This window comes from Vicugna pacos, chromosome 28 (genome assembly GCF_048564905.1).
Source record: "Vicugna pacos chromosome 28, VicPac4, whole genome shotgun sequence".
Classification (NCBI taxonomy): Eukaryota; Metazoa; Chordata; class Mammalia; order Artiodactyla; family Camelidae; genus Vicugna; species Vicugna pacos.
In genome coordinates, this window is record NC_133014.1 from 5,981,976 (window position 1) to 6,000,791 (window position 18,816).

General features: G+C 46.5%; 1 protein-coding gene across 1 annotated transcript; it reads right to left on the minus strand.

The window, feature by feature from the left end:
* Nucleotides 1-171: 171 nt before the first annotated feature.
* CNOT11 (CCR4-NOT transcription complex subunit 11) lies at nucleotides 172-11,437 on the minus strand. The gene is made up of 7 exons (XM_006203889.4): nucleotides 10,816-11,437; nucleotides 8,762-8,926; nucleotides 6,517-6,669; nucleotides 4,618-4,820; nucleotides 3,198-3,400; nucleotides 1,145-1,241; nucleotides 172-1,068 (listed from the first exon to the last, which is right to left on the minus strand). The coding sequence occupies exons 1-7, from the start codon at nucleotides 11,339-11,341 to the stop codon at nucleotides 871-873; spliced, it is 1,545 nt and encodes a 514-aa protein (XP_006203951.2). The 5' UTR covers nucleotides 11,342-11,437; the 3' UTR covers nucleotides 172-870.
* Between the last annotated feature and the right edge of the window lie 7,379 nt (nucleotides 11,438-18,816).

Here is an 18,816-nt window from a genome sequence, read left to right on the forward strand (position 1 = left end):
TTATTTCAAGGCTGGAACTTGCACCCATCTTAAAACCCCTGCGGGCGTGGTATCCTGTAAGTTTTGCTAAGGGCTGGATTGGAAGGTGATTCCTGTTCTTATAAAGAATATGCTTTGAACGTACCTCTCAGGAAAGGAGGAATTTCTTCAAATAAAAAATACATCAGATAATAGAGGTCATAAAAAACTTTAATGTAAGGCACTGTTGTCCAAAGTGAAATGAGGGGTGACAGCATACACGATGCGGGCAGGGCCACAGACCCCACTCGGTGACCAGCCTACGTGACAGTCCCCAGGGACGACAGTTCCTCCACGGCACTGACGACCTAGACTAGTAACAGAAGAACGAACGAACATCTCAAGAGAGAAAGCCCAGAAAACGATACCAGCTAGCGGGTCTCAAAAAACGTTTCTAAAGAGTTCCAGTGTTAACAGAAAGCCCAAGAAATGACTGATGCGGCTGTTTAAGTCCCCGCAACAAGAAGGGACAAATTACGGGTGTGTCTGTGGCTCACAAAGTGAAGAGCCACGCACAGGAATGGGTTCAAGGATCGGAAGCCCGTGACTCATGTTTTAAGCAAAAACAGGCACCCTGCTCTGTGGTGCTAAAGACCTCATCTGCTTTTTGCAGTAACTTCTGGATGACGTTCCTCCCATGGTTTATCATCAGCAAGACGCCAAGACACATTTTTTCCAAGTTCTTACCAAAAATTCATCTGAAGGAAAAGTCATCCAGGAAGGCAAAACTTTGCTTTAAGTAGATAAAGTGGTGTTTATGCGCAGTAACCAAGCAGTCCATTCAGGGCTTTAACGGGTTTAAAACTTAAATCAGTACAGCTGAGCAATGAATGGGGCGGCTGCAGTGAGGTATCACTTTGACATCTTGGTCTCAGAAGGCGCCTCCCCAGTATCCAGGGTCTTCAACAGCCGGAAGAGGCCGGCGGCCTCGCGTATCCTGCTGAACTCAATGCAGAAGGCCTGCACTTCTATAAACAAGTCCTGCACGTTGATGATTTTGTTACGGATCAGGGACTGAAGAAAGACACACACGAGCCGCACCAGGCGATTCTGGAAAAGAATCAAGTTTTAGTGTCTGTTTTCTTGGCAGATGTTTATAAAGTTTACAAAAACTTCCATTACTTACCTGCATGTATTTATCCTTAATTTGTTCACAGGTAGAAATGCAATTTGATATATAAAGGTGGATAAATTCAGGAGGTAGATCAACAGCTGTAGTCAGTCTGTTTCATAAAGTTAGAAAAGTTAGGGCTGTTAATGTTACTTGCTAATAACATCTAAAAACACTGTTAACCATAAAATAGTTTCCTCTGGTCACTTAGTGAGAATTTCTGCTACGTGATCCAATTAATTTTAAATAAGCATATGCAAGTAAACCTGAGAGCCACATCCCTTAATAAGTGTCCATTTTTTAGGTCTACGCTTAGCATCACACGTGTACACACTCACTGAGCACCATGTCCCTGTGTGTTCTTGGCTGGCCAAGTCATAACTCAGTTACCATCCAGGCTCTAATAACCCTGGCAGTTCTTCTGTCCATTTAAGTAACATTCATTGAACCCTGGTTACGACACGGAACTAAATGCTAACATGAGGCATTTGCACAAAGAACAGGATCGGGAAAAGTCCTAACAGGACAAGCGACTTAAACTGAAACTCAAGAAGAGAAGTGTTCCTTCTGACTCAGGAAATATCTGAGTCAAGTCTGGAATCGGGGACCCGTGTGGCACAGGGAGAGACCCGGCCAGGATGTAGTAGAAGGCATGGTGGCCTCTCCGGGAGTTTTGAGTCTTAGAAGGTATTTTCCAAAGGAGCCTGTGGAATGTTTTAAGTGGGGAGTTCTATGTTCAGATAAAGGTAGGCTAGGCAAACTACACAGTATGAATTTCCAAAAGAAATTCTGAACTGTTTGACGACAGGACTTTGCCCCGTAAGGCCCGGAGGAACCAGGGCTGAAAGGAAACATGACCACACGCTGCCGCGGGAGCTTGATTTCGTGCTGGCAACACGCGCGGGGTCGATGCGCTGTGAGGGGGGTGGGAGGGCAGGCAAAGCGGACCTCGTCCTTGACGTCACTCCTGTTCTGCCGAGAACAAGATGCAGTCGCTCAGTCCAGGAATAACGACACTAAGTGTGGACTTGGAGCCTGGTCACCCCAGAGCATCTGAACAGAGGGCAGCCCCCTAAAAAGTGAGTCTTGACGACAGGAAAGGTGTGAATGAGGCGGCAGCAGAAATGAAGCAGCATGTTTTCAGCAAGAAGCTAACAAGTTGTATCCGAGACAGTAAACCTCCTGCCCGGTCTCCAGCCCCACAAGAACGAGTTCCTGCGCACGCTCGCCGTCACTGGGCCTCCAGCCAGGCTTTTCCCACCAGCTGATCAACTTAAAAGGACGTGTTCTTTAGAACAGCTTTAAAAAAAGAATCCTCCCCAACTCACAAACAAGTGTTCAAAGGATGTGCTCTGCCTGCAGCAGTTCAGCTGCGTGGCACTCAGGGATCCTGCCGCGGAGCAGAATGGCCACGCCCGTGTGGGGCGCCGTGGACGAGGAGCCTGAACTGGGACCACATCAGGCAGACCTGCACGCGTGGCTGCCCTCTACGTTAACAGCTCGGTGACACAGCGGGCTCCCAGGCTAACCCCCACACCTGTGACGTCTGTCATTCACCTAAAACATCCATCAGGAAAATGACAAAGTGGGAAATCGCTGTACGGAGCACATCAAGAAGAGAACGTGTGCTGCGTTTCTCTAATGGTCAATCCCAGCAGAGAGAGGTTCGAGGACAGTGTGAGGAATTCTAGGAAGGCATTTCCAGAATTTTCTCAGCTTACAGGCCCATACTTTCCCGTGATATAGCTGTTCGTCACTAACAAGAAATAATGTAGTATCTGTAATTTGTGTGAATATACAGCTATATGTAGGGAATTAAGTTTCAGCAATGAAGTTTGATTGATGCTTTTAATGCTAAATACCTGAAACCCTACCCCCCGAGTTCTCACTCATGGATGCTGTTGTTCACGTGCAGTGAACACCAAGGCTCAGGTTTATTTAATAACGGGTTTTCTTAGGCTAACAAAGTCAGAAGGAAAAAAAAAACACAACTGTTGCTCGTTTCTGCCTCCTAGCTACTTAATCAGGACCTGTATCCCCCCACATCTGACTGAATACAGAAACTTACCGATTTACAACTTCCATTGAATGTAATGACATGTCCATGTTGACCAGAACTGAAAAGTACTCCGTGATCTGGCTTGACTGCATTAGCTTCAGCAACATTTCTATAGCCACTAGAGGGTTGTTCTCCACCAGGTCAGGGAGTTTGGCCGGTGTGAGGCCAATATGATAAACAAGTTTGGGGTCTTTTTCCAACTCTCCAAGGAGCTAAATACAATCCAGTTTTTAAAAAGAGAAAGAGGTCCGTGAGACAAATTAGAAATTATCTTTCCTACATACAAAAAGTAGGTACTTGATACAAAAGGCTCTAAAATGATCTGCACTGAACCAACTTCATAAACGTCTCCCCTCAATCCCATGGTCACGCTTTGACATTTTAAAGTTTACATCTGAATTGCCAGATATTAAAATCAGGCACCTTCACAACAGTTTTTAAATAAGCTTCCTGGGCATTAAACCAGAATTGTCTGATTGGACAGGATACCGTCTAGATGGGAAAAACATCGTCCTTAAGTTCTCTCAGGGTCTTTCCATCATTTGTTAAACAATCAAAAATAACCCCTTTCCAGTAGCACTGCAGGAACGCCCGGGCCCGGAGAGCAGGGAACGGGAGAAACGGGCCCCGCCAGGCGCCGGGGCGGACAGCCACCTGAGGAGGGGCCGGACTCGGGGGAGGGAGGTCTGCCTGCCGGACTTCACCGTGCAAGTCACACACGCTGTCATTCAAAAGGTATCCTTAAAAACAAATTTTTCTGCCAAATTAGTACTTTCTTTTAAAATTTCTATCCCCTTCTCCGTCTACTGGTATGTACCACGGTGTACTGTTTCAGGATGTCTAGTAAGCGAAGTGAACTGCAAACATAGCTCTTACTGACTTTGAAAGGGGTATTTTTGGTGCTGAACTGGGCTGGAGATGTATCTCCTGACAGGTTCTAATGTGAAAATGCACAAACTGAATAAAATCCACCAAGCGGAACCACCCAGTGTCCCGCTGTTCCCAAGGGAAGGCATGTAGTTGGGCACCGGGCTATTCTGAATCTCACCTCGCCCACAACCAGCTGTGTGATGGGGGCTGGTTGATCTTCCTGGTAAAACGTTCACGATTCCATTTCCCTCCACAGAGTCCTGCACCCTCAGTAACCACGTACGTCAAGTGCCCAACAGCACAGAGCGAGGAGCCCAAAGTGATCACCATCCTCCACTCCTCCCAGTGTCAAACAGATCCCAAACGAAAGTCAGGAGGCATCTGGTCACCAGACTTCTTGCCCCAGCAGAGACTGAGGGCAGAAGCTTCAGGGGCCCAAAACACTTCCTACCGCTGCCTCATGCTAGCAACATCTTATTATTGGTCACTTAGCACTTAAGGAAAAACAAAAAATGCCTGGTGAATTAGAGAGAGGAAGATGTTTACAATAAATGCTCACCTGTGTTTGCTGAGGAGAAGACAGGGGGCTTTTGAAGGCTTTGGCCATTATCCGCTTGATCTCTACGCCAGTGCTGTTCTTCACACACATGGACTTGTCCCACTGCACGGCGTGGTCAGGCTCGGTGGGATTGAGCCACGCCAGCTCGTCCTCGCAGACGTGCAGTGGAGGCGGCGGGCGGATGAACTCCGGCCGAAAGTGGCCTGTAACACGCAAGCAGAGTGTATGACTGATCTGTCAGCGGACACTGTGCACGTGTGTGCACACCCCAGACCCCCCACCCCATAAAGCAGGACACAACGCCTCCCTCGGAGGACAACGCACACAACTCAGACTTCAAAGTCAGAAGCAGAAACGACATAAAGTCAGGGTCTTACTCAGAATCCAAATGAGAAAATGAAACACTGACATAACATTATTATGCCCGAGACCAAGTCTGTATTTTGGAGAGGCAGCAGAGCATTACAGGCCCGACAACTCGTTCGAGCACGACCACCACTCAGCAGCAGGACACAACTGACACTACTGGTCAGCCTTGACGGGAAAAATGGGAAACTTCATCCCGCCTCACTCATCCTGTTCTCAGCACTGTTCTATTCAGGGACCGCATGCTGTGTACGTTTCACGTCTGCCTCCTACACCCCTGAAGCAGCAGATTCTGCGCAGATGAAATGGCAGGAAAAGCACGGCTGACCTGGGACGTTCTCAGGTGAACCTGGAGACGTGCATGATTCCCTACACTCTCAGAGGCCGTATCGTCTTCATAAGACAATGAAAATACGACAGTCAAGTGACTCAATTTAATACCTCAATTATTTTGTAAAACAAGATTGATCCCTAAGTTATAAACCCACTAAAATAAACGCTGGCTGGGACTTCGAAACCAATTTCACCCCTCACTTTGGTTCCCACGTGGGGCCCGAGACGCTTACTCCTGTCCCAGGCCCAGTCCCTGCCGAATTTGGGACTATATATACACTCTCACTTACTGTAAATGTCTGTTTCTGGCTAAGAATCACCCCTTTATCTTAAACCACACTGTCCCTTCACTTACATCACCAGAACTAGCACCGCATCCCTGCAGACCAATCACAGAAAGAAACATGAGAAGCACCACTTATGCGATAAGAGCAAGTCCCGGAGAGGTCAGGATGCCTGGGGCTCAGCTAGGCTCACTTAATACCTGACTGACTGGCTGCTTCCATACCTTTCTGGTGGCCCATCCATGTCAAGGCTGTGCCCGAGCAAGTATTAAATAAAACCCATCTGGGCCATGGACCTCATGCAGGCTGCGACCAGCTGAGACCTCAGTACAGTCCCATTTATTCCAAAGAGCTACCGTAAATGGCAGTAAGAGTCACAGTGTAAGTTTTAAACTTGAGGTGACACGACAATCTGGAGAACGTTCTTATCTCTAAGCAGAAAGCACGCCTTCATCACCAAAACCACAAAGAAGCCAAAAACAAGAAAAGCCCGCGCAGAAGCCTACAAAGCCCAAAACGCAGCTGTTACTTCAAGTTCAATGATGTTTTCTTTGAATTAAAGTAAATTAAAAGCCATAAGATCAGTAAAACAGGGCAGGTTCCGATGAGATTAGTAAAAAGACAAAATGTAATAAGTGAGAAAAATAAACTCATTTCAATAAAAATCAGAGAATGTATATTTGCATTTACAAGTCTTCAGGTATACTGACGACAGGTATATAATAAAAAACCTTGGTATTTTTATTGAAGAAGAAACTAACCTTTGCTGAGCATCTCCAGACACTCCACTAGCAAGTTTCTCATTAAATTCACATTTTAAGCATCAACGAAAAAAGCACGGTGTTTCACAAAAGCAGGAAGTCTCAGGAGGGCACAGGTGAGATAAAACCAAGAAAACAAAACGAGATATACCTACTTTCAATGGGTGGCTTGGGTCCACTGACCAAAGCTTCGGTGATCTGAGAGGCAACCGAGCTGTCAAATCCAGAATTGGAAGAGTCCGGGTCCGGGTCGCTGAGAATGCTGGGGAAGCTGGCCTTACTCTGCGTGGGCAATTCTGACTGGCGTTCTGGAAAAGGTTAAAAGAGGAGACGTTTCAAAATCAAGGGCTCCAAAAAGAGAAGGAAAAGATGAGCTACTAATTGGAGAAAGTTATCTACAACAAGTAAAGGGACAGATTCAGAGTGTATTTCTTTTCAAAAGTCCTACAGATCAATGTTTAAAAATAGAGGGGAAAAATGAGCTAATGATTTCAACAAGCATTTTATTTTGAAAAAGCATGAACGGCCAATAAACATCTGAAAAGATGTTCAATCCCATTCAGAACCAGGGGAACAAATCAACAAGTAAAACACGATATTGTTACACCCCCATCAGACTGGCCCACAGGAACAAGCCTGGGTTACCAAGTGCAGAGGAGGCGGCGGTTCACGCAGCACAACAGCTCTGAAGACAGTCTGCCAGTACCGAGTAAAGTTTTACACGTGCTTATCTCTCCACCTAGAAGAAACTCTTTCACGTGTACTCCAGGAGAATGTCCAAAAGAACGTTCACAGCAACATTCTGTCCACCAGGGGCAGCAGGCACAAGGACCTGGTACTCCACTGTACCAATACAGCACGACAGTGACATAACAGCCACCACAGCTACGTGTCGTCAACACGGATTTATCTCCCAGTAACACCCGACAGAAGAAAAGTACAAAAAAAAAACATGGCGTGATTCCACTTATATAAAGTTCAGGAAAGTGCATGGTTAAACTACAGGCATGCACAGGAGGGAAGGCTGTATAGTAAATAGTGAATGATTATCACAAAAATCAGGTTCGTGTGGGGTGTGGGGACCAGTAATTGGGAAAAATAACACAGAGAGCCTCCAGGTCCTGAAACTATCCCACTTCTTCACCTGGAAGGTGGTTGCTCCAGGTCCACTTTATTATAACTCCTTTAAATGCATATGTATATTTTATGAAGTAAGTACCATATTTTGGATTTTGGATTTTAAAAACAGAGGGCTAATTCCTGATGACTTAAAGGGCTACCAAAGTCAATAAAAAACCATCAATCCAATGAAAAAATGGCTAGACATACGACAAGATGTTCAACCTCACTGTCTGAACAGGAAAAATGCTAACTAAAATTACTCAAAAAGGGGTGCCAAGACGGTGGAGTAGAAGGACGCTCTTAGCTCCCCCTCTCCCAGGAATCCACCGAGACGTCTATCTGTGGACCCACCCATTCACTCAGAGCACCTGCTGAGCGTTGACAGAACATCGCCCACTTCAAAAGACAAAATTCCCCCCAAAATCTGGTAGGAGAAAAAAAAAGAAAAAGGAAGTCAGTGTGGGACCTGTCCCGTGGGGAGGGAGCGGCAAAGGAGAAAAAGCGCTGACGCTGGGATGCCCCCTCTTCAGTGGAGGTCGGTGGGGACGGAGGGGGATCCTCGAGGCTCGGATCTGTGCACAGCAGCCCTTGGCTGGCAGAACTAAGAAACCAGCACGAAGGGTCCCAGTACAGTGCTCAGCGGTGCAAAGCTGAGAGCCTTCCCACCAACATCCGGAGCAAGACAAGGCTGCCCACCCTCACCACTTCTGTCCAACAGTCTTGGCAGTCCCAGCCACATCAGTCAGGCAAGACAAAGAAATAAAAGGGATCCACATTGAAAAAGAGGTAAAATTGTCACTGTATGCAGATGACACAATACTGTATGTAGAAAACCCTAAAAGCTCCACACAAAAACTACTAGAGCTGATAAAAGAATTCCACAAGGTAGCAGGACACAAGATTAGAGTAGAAATGACATCAGAAGAATCTTAAACTGACCAACTGTTATCCAGCATTCTTTTTTTTTTTTTAATTTTTTTTCAATGGGCGTACTGGGGATTGAACCCAGGACCTCGTGCATGCTAAGCACGCGCTCTACCACTGAGCTCCACCCTTCCCCCCAACCCAGCATTCTTAAGTTGGAAAAGCAACCAATTCAAGTGAAAACTCAAACTTGAGTTCATCTGCCATAAAAGCAAGGCTCCAGTACTGACGCCATGTTTCTCGTGGAAAATACTCCCCTTTCAGCACAAAGACCTTCCTGCCAGGTGGAGGGCCTCGAGAGAAAAGGTCTAATGCCACGAGCCGAGGAAGCCTGAGACAGCGCCCCCCCCTTACCTGCCAGGGCCAGCTGAAGCCCACTGATGTCCACGGACTGGCCCGTGTTCCCCGCGTCCATTAGCGCGATCTGTCGAGGCGTCTTTTTGAAGAGTTCCCTTGGGGGTGCCAGCATCAGCTGGGACAGGAAAAACCTTTCCGGTGGAGTTATAGGAGGTAAAAACCCTGTAAACAAAAACGTGGAACAGTTTCTCTAATGGTTACTTGTAAACATTACCTTGAGTCTCGTAAAACTAGCAACTGCTAATTACCACCTCAACTCACGCATCTTTAAAGACAAAATTATAATTAAAGATTCATTTAACCAAATAGATACATTTATGGATGTGTAATTAAATAGTTGTCATCTGAGGGGGACTGGTTTCAGAGCCCCCTGCAAGGACTAAAATCCAAGGATCCCTTACATAAAAGGCTGCAGTATTTATATATAACCTACATACATCATCTCTTATACCTTAAAGAATCTCTAGATTCCTTACAATACCTAATACAATGTAAATGCTACGCAAATGTCACCAGAATTCAAGTTTCGCCTTTTGGAAATTTCTGGAATTTTTTTCCCCAAATATTTTCTATCAGTGGCTGTTTGAACCCTTGGAGGCACAACCTGAGGAGGATACAGAAGACCAGCTGTATGTCAATGGAAATTCTATGATTTGTGGCAACAGCACTGAAACTTATTAAGAACTTTGTTTTTCAACATGCCTCAATTCCTGCAAAGGCTAAAGCTTCCATATGCAGGCAGAAACAAATGAAAAAAACCTGCAGTGGTCAGAAGTGCTTTTCTTCTCCGCTTCTCTTACCAGTGACTGTAAAAGTTGAAAACACCAAGAAGCGACCGCTAGCTCGGCACACACACTTCACGTATACCTGTTTCAACACACAGGGCGGCTAAGATTCCCAGAGCACGGAACGCTGCCTCCTTTCGCCCCATGGTCACCTGCTCGCCCTGCCGCGTCCATCTGGCTGCAGCACTGTGGCCGGACTCTCTCGCACTCACCACTCACAGTCCACACTCCCACTTACCATTTAGTTATAGTTCCAAGGACAAATTTGCTCACATCACTTGACCTGTTTACACAGAACTAACCCCAAACTTCTGCACCATGACAAGACCTTCCTAATCTGGTTCTGACCCACTTCCTAATCTCATCTCCTGAACTCCCCTCCAGTCCATGTGTTGGACACTTCAGCTGCACGAAAGCTCTCAGTTTCTCTGATTCCTGATTTCAAAACATCCAGTGCACCCAGCTCTTTAAGAATCCCTGACAGGGCCAACCCCTTCTGTCCCCACCATCTCTAATCAATATCCCGCAAAAACATCGCTCCCTCTGAAAGTCTCTCCAGCTACACAGGGAGGAGTTTCTGTGCTACGAGACATCTTGTCTGACATCTGGTACAGCCCTTAACCACCTGGGTTACAATTACGTTTATGTCTCCACAGCCAAACCACAAGCTTCTTGAGTTCAAGGAAGCCGTCCTACCTACCTCCAGATACATCCTCAACCTTGGCTCTGCATCAGAATCATCTGAAAACCTTGCCATAATAAGACCCACTAGGTACTCCCCCGACCTACAATATAAAACTCGGTACTGGTATTTCCTCTGTTGTGTATTTAAGCACCATACCTAACTAGTAATAACAATAATGCTAACACTTTTCGTAGATATCTTTATAATAACTCATAATAACTCTACCAGCTAGGAATTACTATGCGTAATTTACAGACGGGGAAACAGGCACAGAAAGGCAAAATAAGCAATCTACGTATTCCTTCCCTGGTAAATTTGTGTTTACAATGCAGTCTACAGCCTAGATGTAGGTTTAAACTAATCGCATTCGAGAATGACCTAAGTCATGGTTCCTTTGCCTGCCCTGTCCTTCACAATGCAAAGGGGCCTCCGACCCAAATCCTGCACTGTCCTCGTCCATCTCGGATGGTGGGTTTGCTCCCCCCCAACACACACACTGCGTTCACTTTCTGGGCATTCTCAAACTTACTGAAAACCAGGTTCGGTTCCTGGCTCCAGGAGGGAGGCCCCCCTCGGCGTACCTGAGAGCGGCGGCCGGTCGGGCTCCTGGCCGCCGCGGGCGGGCGGCGCGGGGTTGAGCAGGTGCGCGAAGCTGGCGGCGAAAGGGTTGGCGGCGAGCGGCTCGGTGCGATACATCTCCCAGAGCAGGTAGAGCGCCGTGAGGCGCTGCGCCGCGCTGGGCAGCAGGTCCGGCTGCTGCAGCAGCATGACGAGCACCGAGCCCAGGCGGAAGTGGTCAGCCTTGCTGAAGTAGTGGTGGAAGGCGGTGGACAGGCCCTCGAAGGTGCTGCCGCCGCCCGCCTCCTCCGAGATGATGCTCAGCAGGCTCGAGAGCTCCTTCGGGGTCAGGCTCATCCTGCCCGCGGGGCCCCCCGGGCCTCCACTCCCCGGCCCGGGGCCGCCCGCTCCGCCTCTGCCGCCGCCGCTGCTGGAACTGGAGACCCCCGGGCCACTCCTGGACGCCGACCCCACCGCTTCCCGGGTTCCCCTCTGCTCCGCGGCGATGAGAAGCCGGCCAGACGCCGTGCTCGCCCCGCCGCCGGGCATCAACCACGACCGCCCGTCCTGCTTCCCGGCCGGAGCGGCCCTGGCGCCGGCTCGCCCCGTCCCTGCGGCCGTAAAGCGCGCTGGTGCACGACAGCGTCGCAAAGAAAACACGCTGGGAAGCTAGTCCGCGGCGGCGGCGAAGGCAGCGTGGAGCGAGAACGAGGCTGCTGGCGCGAAGCCAACAAGAGAATCCCGGGACGCTGGGTGGGCGGAGCGACACGCCGGAAGTGGGGGCGGGGCGACGTAGGTGGCGGGATCGAGCCGGCGGGCGGGGCACCGCCTTCCCGCTGCTGCGATTTGCGCGTCCGCAAGCGAATTCCGAGCTCCGAGTAGCCCCCAGGACAGTGCCCGGCACCAGACGGTCCCAGTGAACGTGGGCTACGGTATTGTCCGGAATGCATCTTATATTCTAATAAGCTTTCTTAATGTGGCATTCATGGCTGTTCGTGGTAAAACATTTGTAAGTGCAAATAACTAAAGTCCATGCGTTTCTCATAACCGAAGTTAACTTCCAATCTTACACCTTTTTGAAGAAATGGAATAATACTACATATGAGCTTTTTGTACACGGTTATTTTAACAAGATTTCCGTAAATGTCACCAATAAGCATTTTTGCAACTTTTTATTTAGCTTGCCCTAGGGCACTGATTCTGGGCCTTGGCGGGGAGCCTTTAAGAGTCGAGCTCCTGAACCCAGCGCCCAGGTATTAAAAAACGAAAATCAAAAGCACCTGCCCAGGTGACTCTAGTGTGCATTCCAGGCTGGGAACCACTGAGTGGCATGTCCCTGACTTGCCCGGTTCCTGCCTGGACCTACAAAAACTTACAGAAATTTCACCGGTGCTTCCCACCAGGCAAGTTTGGGAAATCCAGTCTAAATAAAGCTAGCGGCGAGAATTATCTAGTTGAGCGTCGCCTTACTTCTAAAGTAAGACTGAAGGAAGAGAAATTGGTCTTCGGGGATTCTTATTCTGAAGCCTTCTTCAATTTACGGACTGATTTCCCTCTAGAAACGTCCTGCCAATTAACTAACAGCAGCAAATATAATTTGCTAACGCTTGGACTCTTGGCAAACTGATTACAATTATCTTGAAAGTGCTCTTTTTTTTAAATATAGAAAATACATTTTATTGTGCCTGAGCTGTTTAAAATTGTGAGGTCTACTTGTTACAGCAATTAGCAATGCTATTTCAAAATATTTGAACATTATGTGCTCCCCCCCCCAAAAACCTAAATATTTTTCTTTCTATAAGAGCATCTCCAAAATTTAGGATGGTGTTAAAAACAAAACCGCAGGCCCCAGATGGAGACAATCAAGTCAGAATCTCTGGGGGTGGGGCCCAGGTATCTATTTTTTCTAAAGCTCTTGGGGTTGTTTCCAAGGCTGTGTGAGCGCTTTTCCCAAAGGTTGTACATGTCATTTACACTAGATGGCATCAGAAACCATTCACATGTCACCAACCAAGCCCTAAAGCCCAAGTCCTTAGCGAGATGGACCCATTATTTCACTTCCTTTTATTTTAAAATGAAGTAACACAGAAGATCAGCTATAATTCAGAGTTATGTAACTACTTCCAATATGAACACCAACCTCCACCTGATAAAACAAATATAGATCTATGGTATGTGAAATTATTTTTCTGAATGAATTTTAACTATTTTTAATCACTTTCCCTTGAAAAAAACATTCTAGGCATACACAGGTTTATACACATTGCCATAATAAGTATCTATATGCCAGTCACCCAAGAGATCAAAAATAAACATAGTTGTAATATAGTTGTAATCCCCTGAGCATGCTTCTTTTTTCCCTACTCTGTCTCTCCTATTCAAAAAAGGCTGAATTGATGGGTATGCTCATAAACATAGAATCTCTCTGTGCCAGACACACCGAAAAAATGTAAGCCTGTATCTGGATTTTAAAAGAATCTCTCTTCTCTTTTTATTAACCTGACTTGATTTTTAAAAGAAAAACTTTTGATTGAAGTATAGTTGATGTACAATATTATATGTTACAGGTGTACCATATAGTGATTCACAATTTTTAAAAGTTATGCTCCATTTATAGTTATTATACAATATTGGCTATATTCCCTGTGTTGTACCATAAATCCTTGTAGCTTATTTCATATCTAATAGTTTGTGCCTCTTACTCCCTCTCCCCATATTGCCCCTCCCCCTTCCGTCTCTCCGCTGACAACCACTAGTTTATTCTCTGTATCTGTGAGTCTGCTTCTTTTTTGTCATTTTCACTAGTTTGTTGTATTTTTTTAGATTCCACATGTGATATCATACAGTATTTGTCCTTCTCTGACTTATTTCACTTAGCATAATACCCTCCAAGTCCATCCATGTTGCTGCAAATGGCAAAATTTCATTCTTTTTTATGGCTGAGTAGTATTTCATTGTATATATATACCACAACTTCTTTATTCATTCATCTGTTGGGGGACTCTTAGGCTGCTTTCATAGCTTGGCAATTGTAAATAATGCTGCTATGAACATTGGGGTGCATGTATCTTTTTGAATTAGCATTTCTGTACTTTTCAGGTACACGTCCAGGAATAGGATTACTGGATCATATGGTATTCTTAGTTTCTGGAGAAACCTCCATACTGTTTTCCACAGTGACTGCACCAACTTACATTCCCACCAGTGATGTACAAGTGACCTGATTTGATTTAACCCCAACGCCCCAGCTCAGCTCCCAGGGCAACACAGAGATGGCCAGGTCACCCCTAGACCACAGTGCAGGAGAAGGCCCCAGGGCTTGTGGAAGCCACATCTTTTGTGACAGACAACAAAGCACATCTGACCTTTGTTACAGAGAGGGACAGTTTTGTCCCACCTGCCCTTTCCCCAGGCTGTTCATTTTACTCAGATTCTTGCAAAGATGACCAAAGACAAAGGTAGTCAGTGCCTTGCTCTATAGGATTCAGGGAGAACTGTCATACTTCAGCTGGTAAAAGACTGTTCTCCATTATTAGTTCTGAATGATGTGCATTTTAAATTAAATGGGGTCCTTAGGAAAACGTATCTGACATAAAATTCAACTCCTCTGTATTTCCTTACTAGGCTATTTAGCCTCGAAGCCAAGTAAAATCAAAATTTCACTTTAGACATTCTGAGATTATTTTCTTCAGGTGGGGGACTTACGGGAGAGAAGTAGTAAGTGAATTACAATTCCTTAACCAGACAGGAGACTTTCATTTCTTTTATCTTTGCTACTAGAAAGGAGGAAAATGAATCTTAGCAAATATGCTTAATATAAAAGTGATTAAAGATGAATTATAATTTCCTTGTAACTAGGAAAACATAACCCCTTGATTAATTTCTTTCCTGCCTTCCTCTGGGTGGAGCCTGAGGTAGAAGCTTTGTTTTTCTGAGCAGGATTGTGCATGGGACTAAAAGGAGCAGAGGGTAGAGAGAGCCTGGGGGTGAAGGGGTACAAGGAGTGTGCAGAAAGGAAGAGGGAGGCTGAAGAGGCTGGGAGAGCGGTGGAGGCAGGGCTGGACAAAAAGAGATACAAGACCATCTTAGGAAGTGCAACTTTGGGTGAGAGATGTTATAGCGGATTTTTCTGATGTTTTCTAGTATAGTGTAAGTGGAACTTTTTCCTTATCCTCTGCTCGAAACTTTATCCACATTGTTTGGGGATGCTTTTCAGTGGGTTTGGAGTTTTTAAAAAATACGGCAGTACAACCTTGGCCTCGGTGTAGAGTGACAGCTGAGTCACTGAGATTGAACCACAATATTTTTTTTAGTTGAAGTACAGTCAATTACAATGTGTCAATCTCTGGTGTACCGCACAATGTCCCAGGCATACATATACATACATATATTCATTTTCATATTTTTTCATTAAGGTTTATTAAAAGATATTGAACATAGTTCCCTGTGCTATACAAAAGGAACTTAAAAAAATCTATATATAGTGGCTAACATTTGTAAATCTCAAACTCCCAAATTTATCCTCTCCCACCCCCTCTCCCTAGTAACCATAAGATTGTTTACTAAGTCTACAAGTCTGTTTCTATTTTGTAGATGAGTTCATAGTATCCTTTTTTTATTCCCCTATGAGTGATATCATATGGTGTTTTTCTTTCTCTTTCTGGCTTAATTCACTTAAAATGACAATCTCGAGGTCCATCCATGTTGCTGCAAATGGCATTATTTTATTATTTTTATGGCAGAGTAGTATTCCATTGTATACATATACCACAACTTCTTTATCCAGTCATCTGTCGATGGATTTTGTTTTGTTTTATGGTGTGGAGGTAATTAGGTTTGTTTATTTATTTGTTTATTTTGAGGGGGAGGTAATTAGGTTTATTTATTTACTTAATGGAGGTACTGGGGATTGAACCCAAGACCTCCTGCATGCTAAGGAATAACCAATTGAGCTGTATCCTCCTCCCTACAGTATTAATTTTTGAACCTCTAAAGTATCCTACTGGTTTACCTACACAGTGCTAGGGAAATAGCAGGTCACTGAGCAGACACTCTGGAAAAGACCGCGCAGCCTCCGGCAAAGAAACATGATCTTTGGCAAAATACGAGGGGCTATTGGGGAAATAGTTGTAGGAGAAAGAAGCATCTGGAAGGCCCGCCTTCTGTCCGCAAGCTGCCCTCTGTTGTGGAAAGAATGCCTCCCGCACTAACCAGCACCGTGGGGTTCGTGCTTTCTCGCCTTTCTCATAACCCTGAACACGCTCGGTACAGATCACCAGCTCTTGAAGCTCCCTCTTCTATTAGCTCTGGGACCACCAGCCACATGAGTAGTGAACAACAGTCACTGTTTTGTGTGTGCGCTTGTGGCCTGCAGTGTATTCACACATACGTGCATTCCAGTACTTCATCCTCGGAACCGCTCCCCTGGAGGCAGGAGATGCTTCTCATTCCGGGTGAGCGGGCTGAGCCTCGGGGACGGGAGCAGCTTCTCAGGAGCTCCGAGGTGGAGCCAGGAGAGAAACCGCACGGCCTCTGATGCCGGGCTGGAGCGCCGGGCAACAAGGACCGCGGGGCAGGATGTGGATGATCGGAGGACGGGCAGACAGACAGCAACGGGGTGGCGACCACGCGGAAGCCCCCACTGTGCCCGGGGCTCAGCGGCGCTATGTCAGGCTGCACCACAGTCCAGGGCGGGACAGGGTGGATGACCGGCACAGGGCCACAGGATGGCAAAGCCAGCTGTTGGGCTCCCAAGTAGGTGCCCTTTACGGGGTACCACACTGCATCCAAAACAAGCTTTGCCTCCCATCTGGATGCTGAGGGCCGGCCCTGCCTTGGTCCTCCCACCACAGCCCCCTCTGTTGGGCAGGACCTAGGATGGTCTTGGCCGCAGCCCGGGCCCCCGGAGGCCCACCCGCCTCGGATTGGCTGCGCCAGGCCTGCTCCCCACCCGGGAGGCCATCTCCAGCACGGGACGCACCTTTCTAAACCATTTTATCACCTCTTCCTGGCTTGCTTTTTCATCGCCTCACACTAAGCTCCTTTTTTCACTTTCCTTTGCAACACTGCTCAACGTTGAAAAGGCTTTAAATACACTTAAATAAAGCGTAATAGCATCGTATGCGCTCACGAGGGAGTTACTGATTTTTGGTGTAAAATATTAATGTGTCTTCCAGGCTATTTATGTCCTTTGAACCGCAGAGCTTAGGATGTCTCCTGACAGGGCATCCACACCAAGACCTACTTCTCTTTCTGAGAAAACATCAAATATTTACCACTAGCATTACCTTTCCCCCTCCCCTCTTCCTCATTTTTATCGCATGTCCAGTCTCTGAACGCTAACCGGCTATAGGTGGGCCGTGTCATCGCACAGCCTGTGTCTGTTTTTCCGGACCGGTCTGGTCTCTTCATAAACCAGGTGCTCGTCTGTATCCCGCTGACCTGATTCTCCATGGAGCAATCTAAAGGCATTGACTCGACGGCTCCTGTCAAATCTTGTCTCTGATGAAATGAAAATATAAAATGTTTATGGCGTGTGAGCTTCCCAGTGTTCCTCTGTGTTTTGTAAAAGCGCACATGGTGGATGGCAGTGCAGGGGCAGGGTGGGAAGAGGGGCTGTTCTTCCTGGTTCTGCAAAGAGGGCGGGTTTCAGAGGCAGGATGGAGCTGGTCCAGGAGTGAAGGTCGAAGTGCCTTCGGGGCTTCTGCATCTCTGTGCCCTCAACTGACAGGGATGTCTATTGTGAGGCTACATAAGCCAGTCAAGAAGTGTTTCCAAAAGCACGTGTGACTAGTACCACATGATATGTCCCCAAACCTTTCCTTCTAGGTGTGCAGAGAGACCCCGCTGCATCTTGAGAAACAATGCTATTCTGGCCAAGGGAGTGTGGGTGACATCGAGGTGCAGCCCATAAAAATCTCCCACCCACATTCCTACATTCTCTCTCTCTCTGTCCCACTATTTTGGAGGCCATGTGTTCCAGGCAGCATGGTCAGAGGAGGGAGGGGGCCCTGGGACCCACACTGCCCTCTGATATGAGTGCTAATAGACTTCCATTGTGTTATGTCCCTAGGACTTCCCCCCAACAGCTGACAGCCGTTCAAATGTGTATGCATTCAAAAACGTGTTAAGGTCCTTGGCTGTAATCGTTTGCTGAAATGATTTGAGAACTGTTGGTTTAGAATTGTTTAATTGTTTATTCATTGCAGACCTTCTCAGAGACTTTATTCTCCTAACATGTATTGTGAATCTTCTAGAGAGGCTTGGCAGGCCCTCTTGGACCTTGGGGCCCTTTTTTTTCTGCAGGTGTCTCATGGGAAGAACATTCCAAAAAATTTGCTTGCGGGAAATACTGCATCAGAAACTTGAAAATGGTAAAGTTCTTTTGAAACTTCAAACAGGAAGCAGTGGTGTCTGTTGGCCCCCACGGAGCGTGTCTTTGGAGGTGTCTGAGCTAGGGCTTGGGGACTTGGATGCTGTGGTGATTGCCATCTTTGAGGATAAAGACTGTAACTATAACAATATACACTGCCTAATGCTGTTTTCCAAAGTTTTCAAGCCGTGGCTTGGAGCCAGTCAAGTCAGCCCGCTGCCTGGCGCAAGAAACTCTTAAGTGGCAGTAAAATGTCACTTGAAGCACAGGCAACAAAAGCAAAAAAGAAATATACTGAAATTCATCAAAATGGAAAATTATCATGCTTTGAATAACACTGTCAAGAAGGTGAAAAAACAAGCCACAGCAGGAGAGAACATACTGGCAAATTGTATACCTGGTAATGCATGGATAGGTATCCAGAATACATAAAGAACTCTTACCTCTCAGTAATCAAAAGGCGAATAACCCAATGAGGAAGTGAGAATTGTCTTTCTTTCTCCATAGAAGATATACAAATGGCCACGAGGCACTGGAAAAGATGCTCAAGTCATTAGTCATTAGGGAAATGCAAATCAAAACCACAGTGAGAGACTACTTCACACCCACCAGGAAGGCTGTCCTAAAGAGGACAGACGGTAACAAGTGTCAA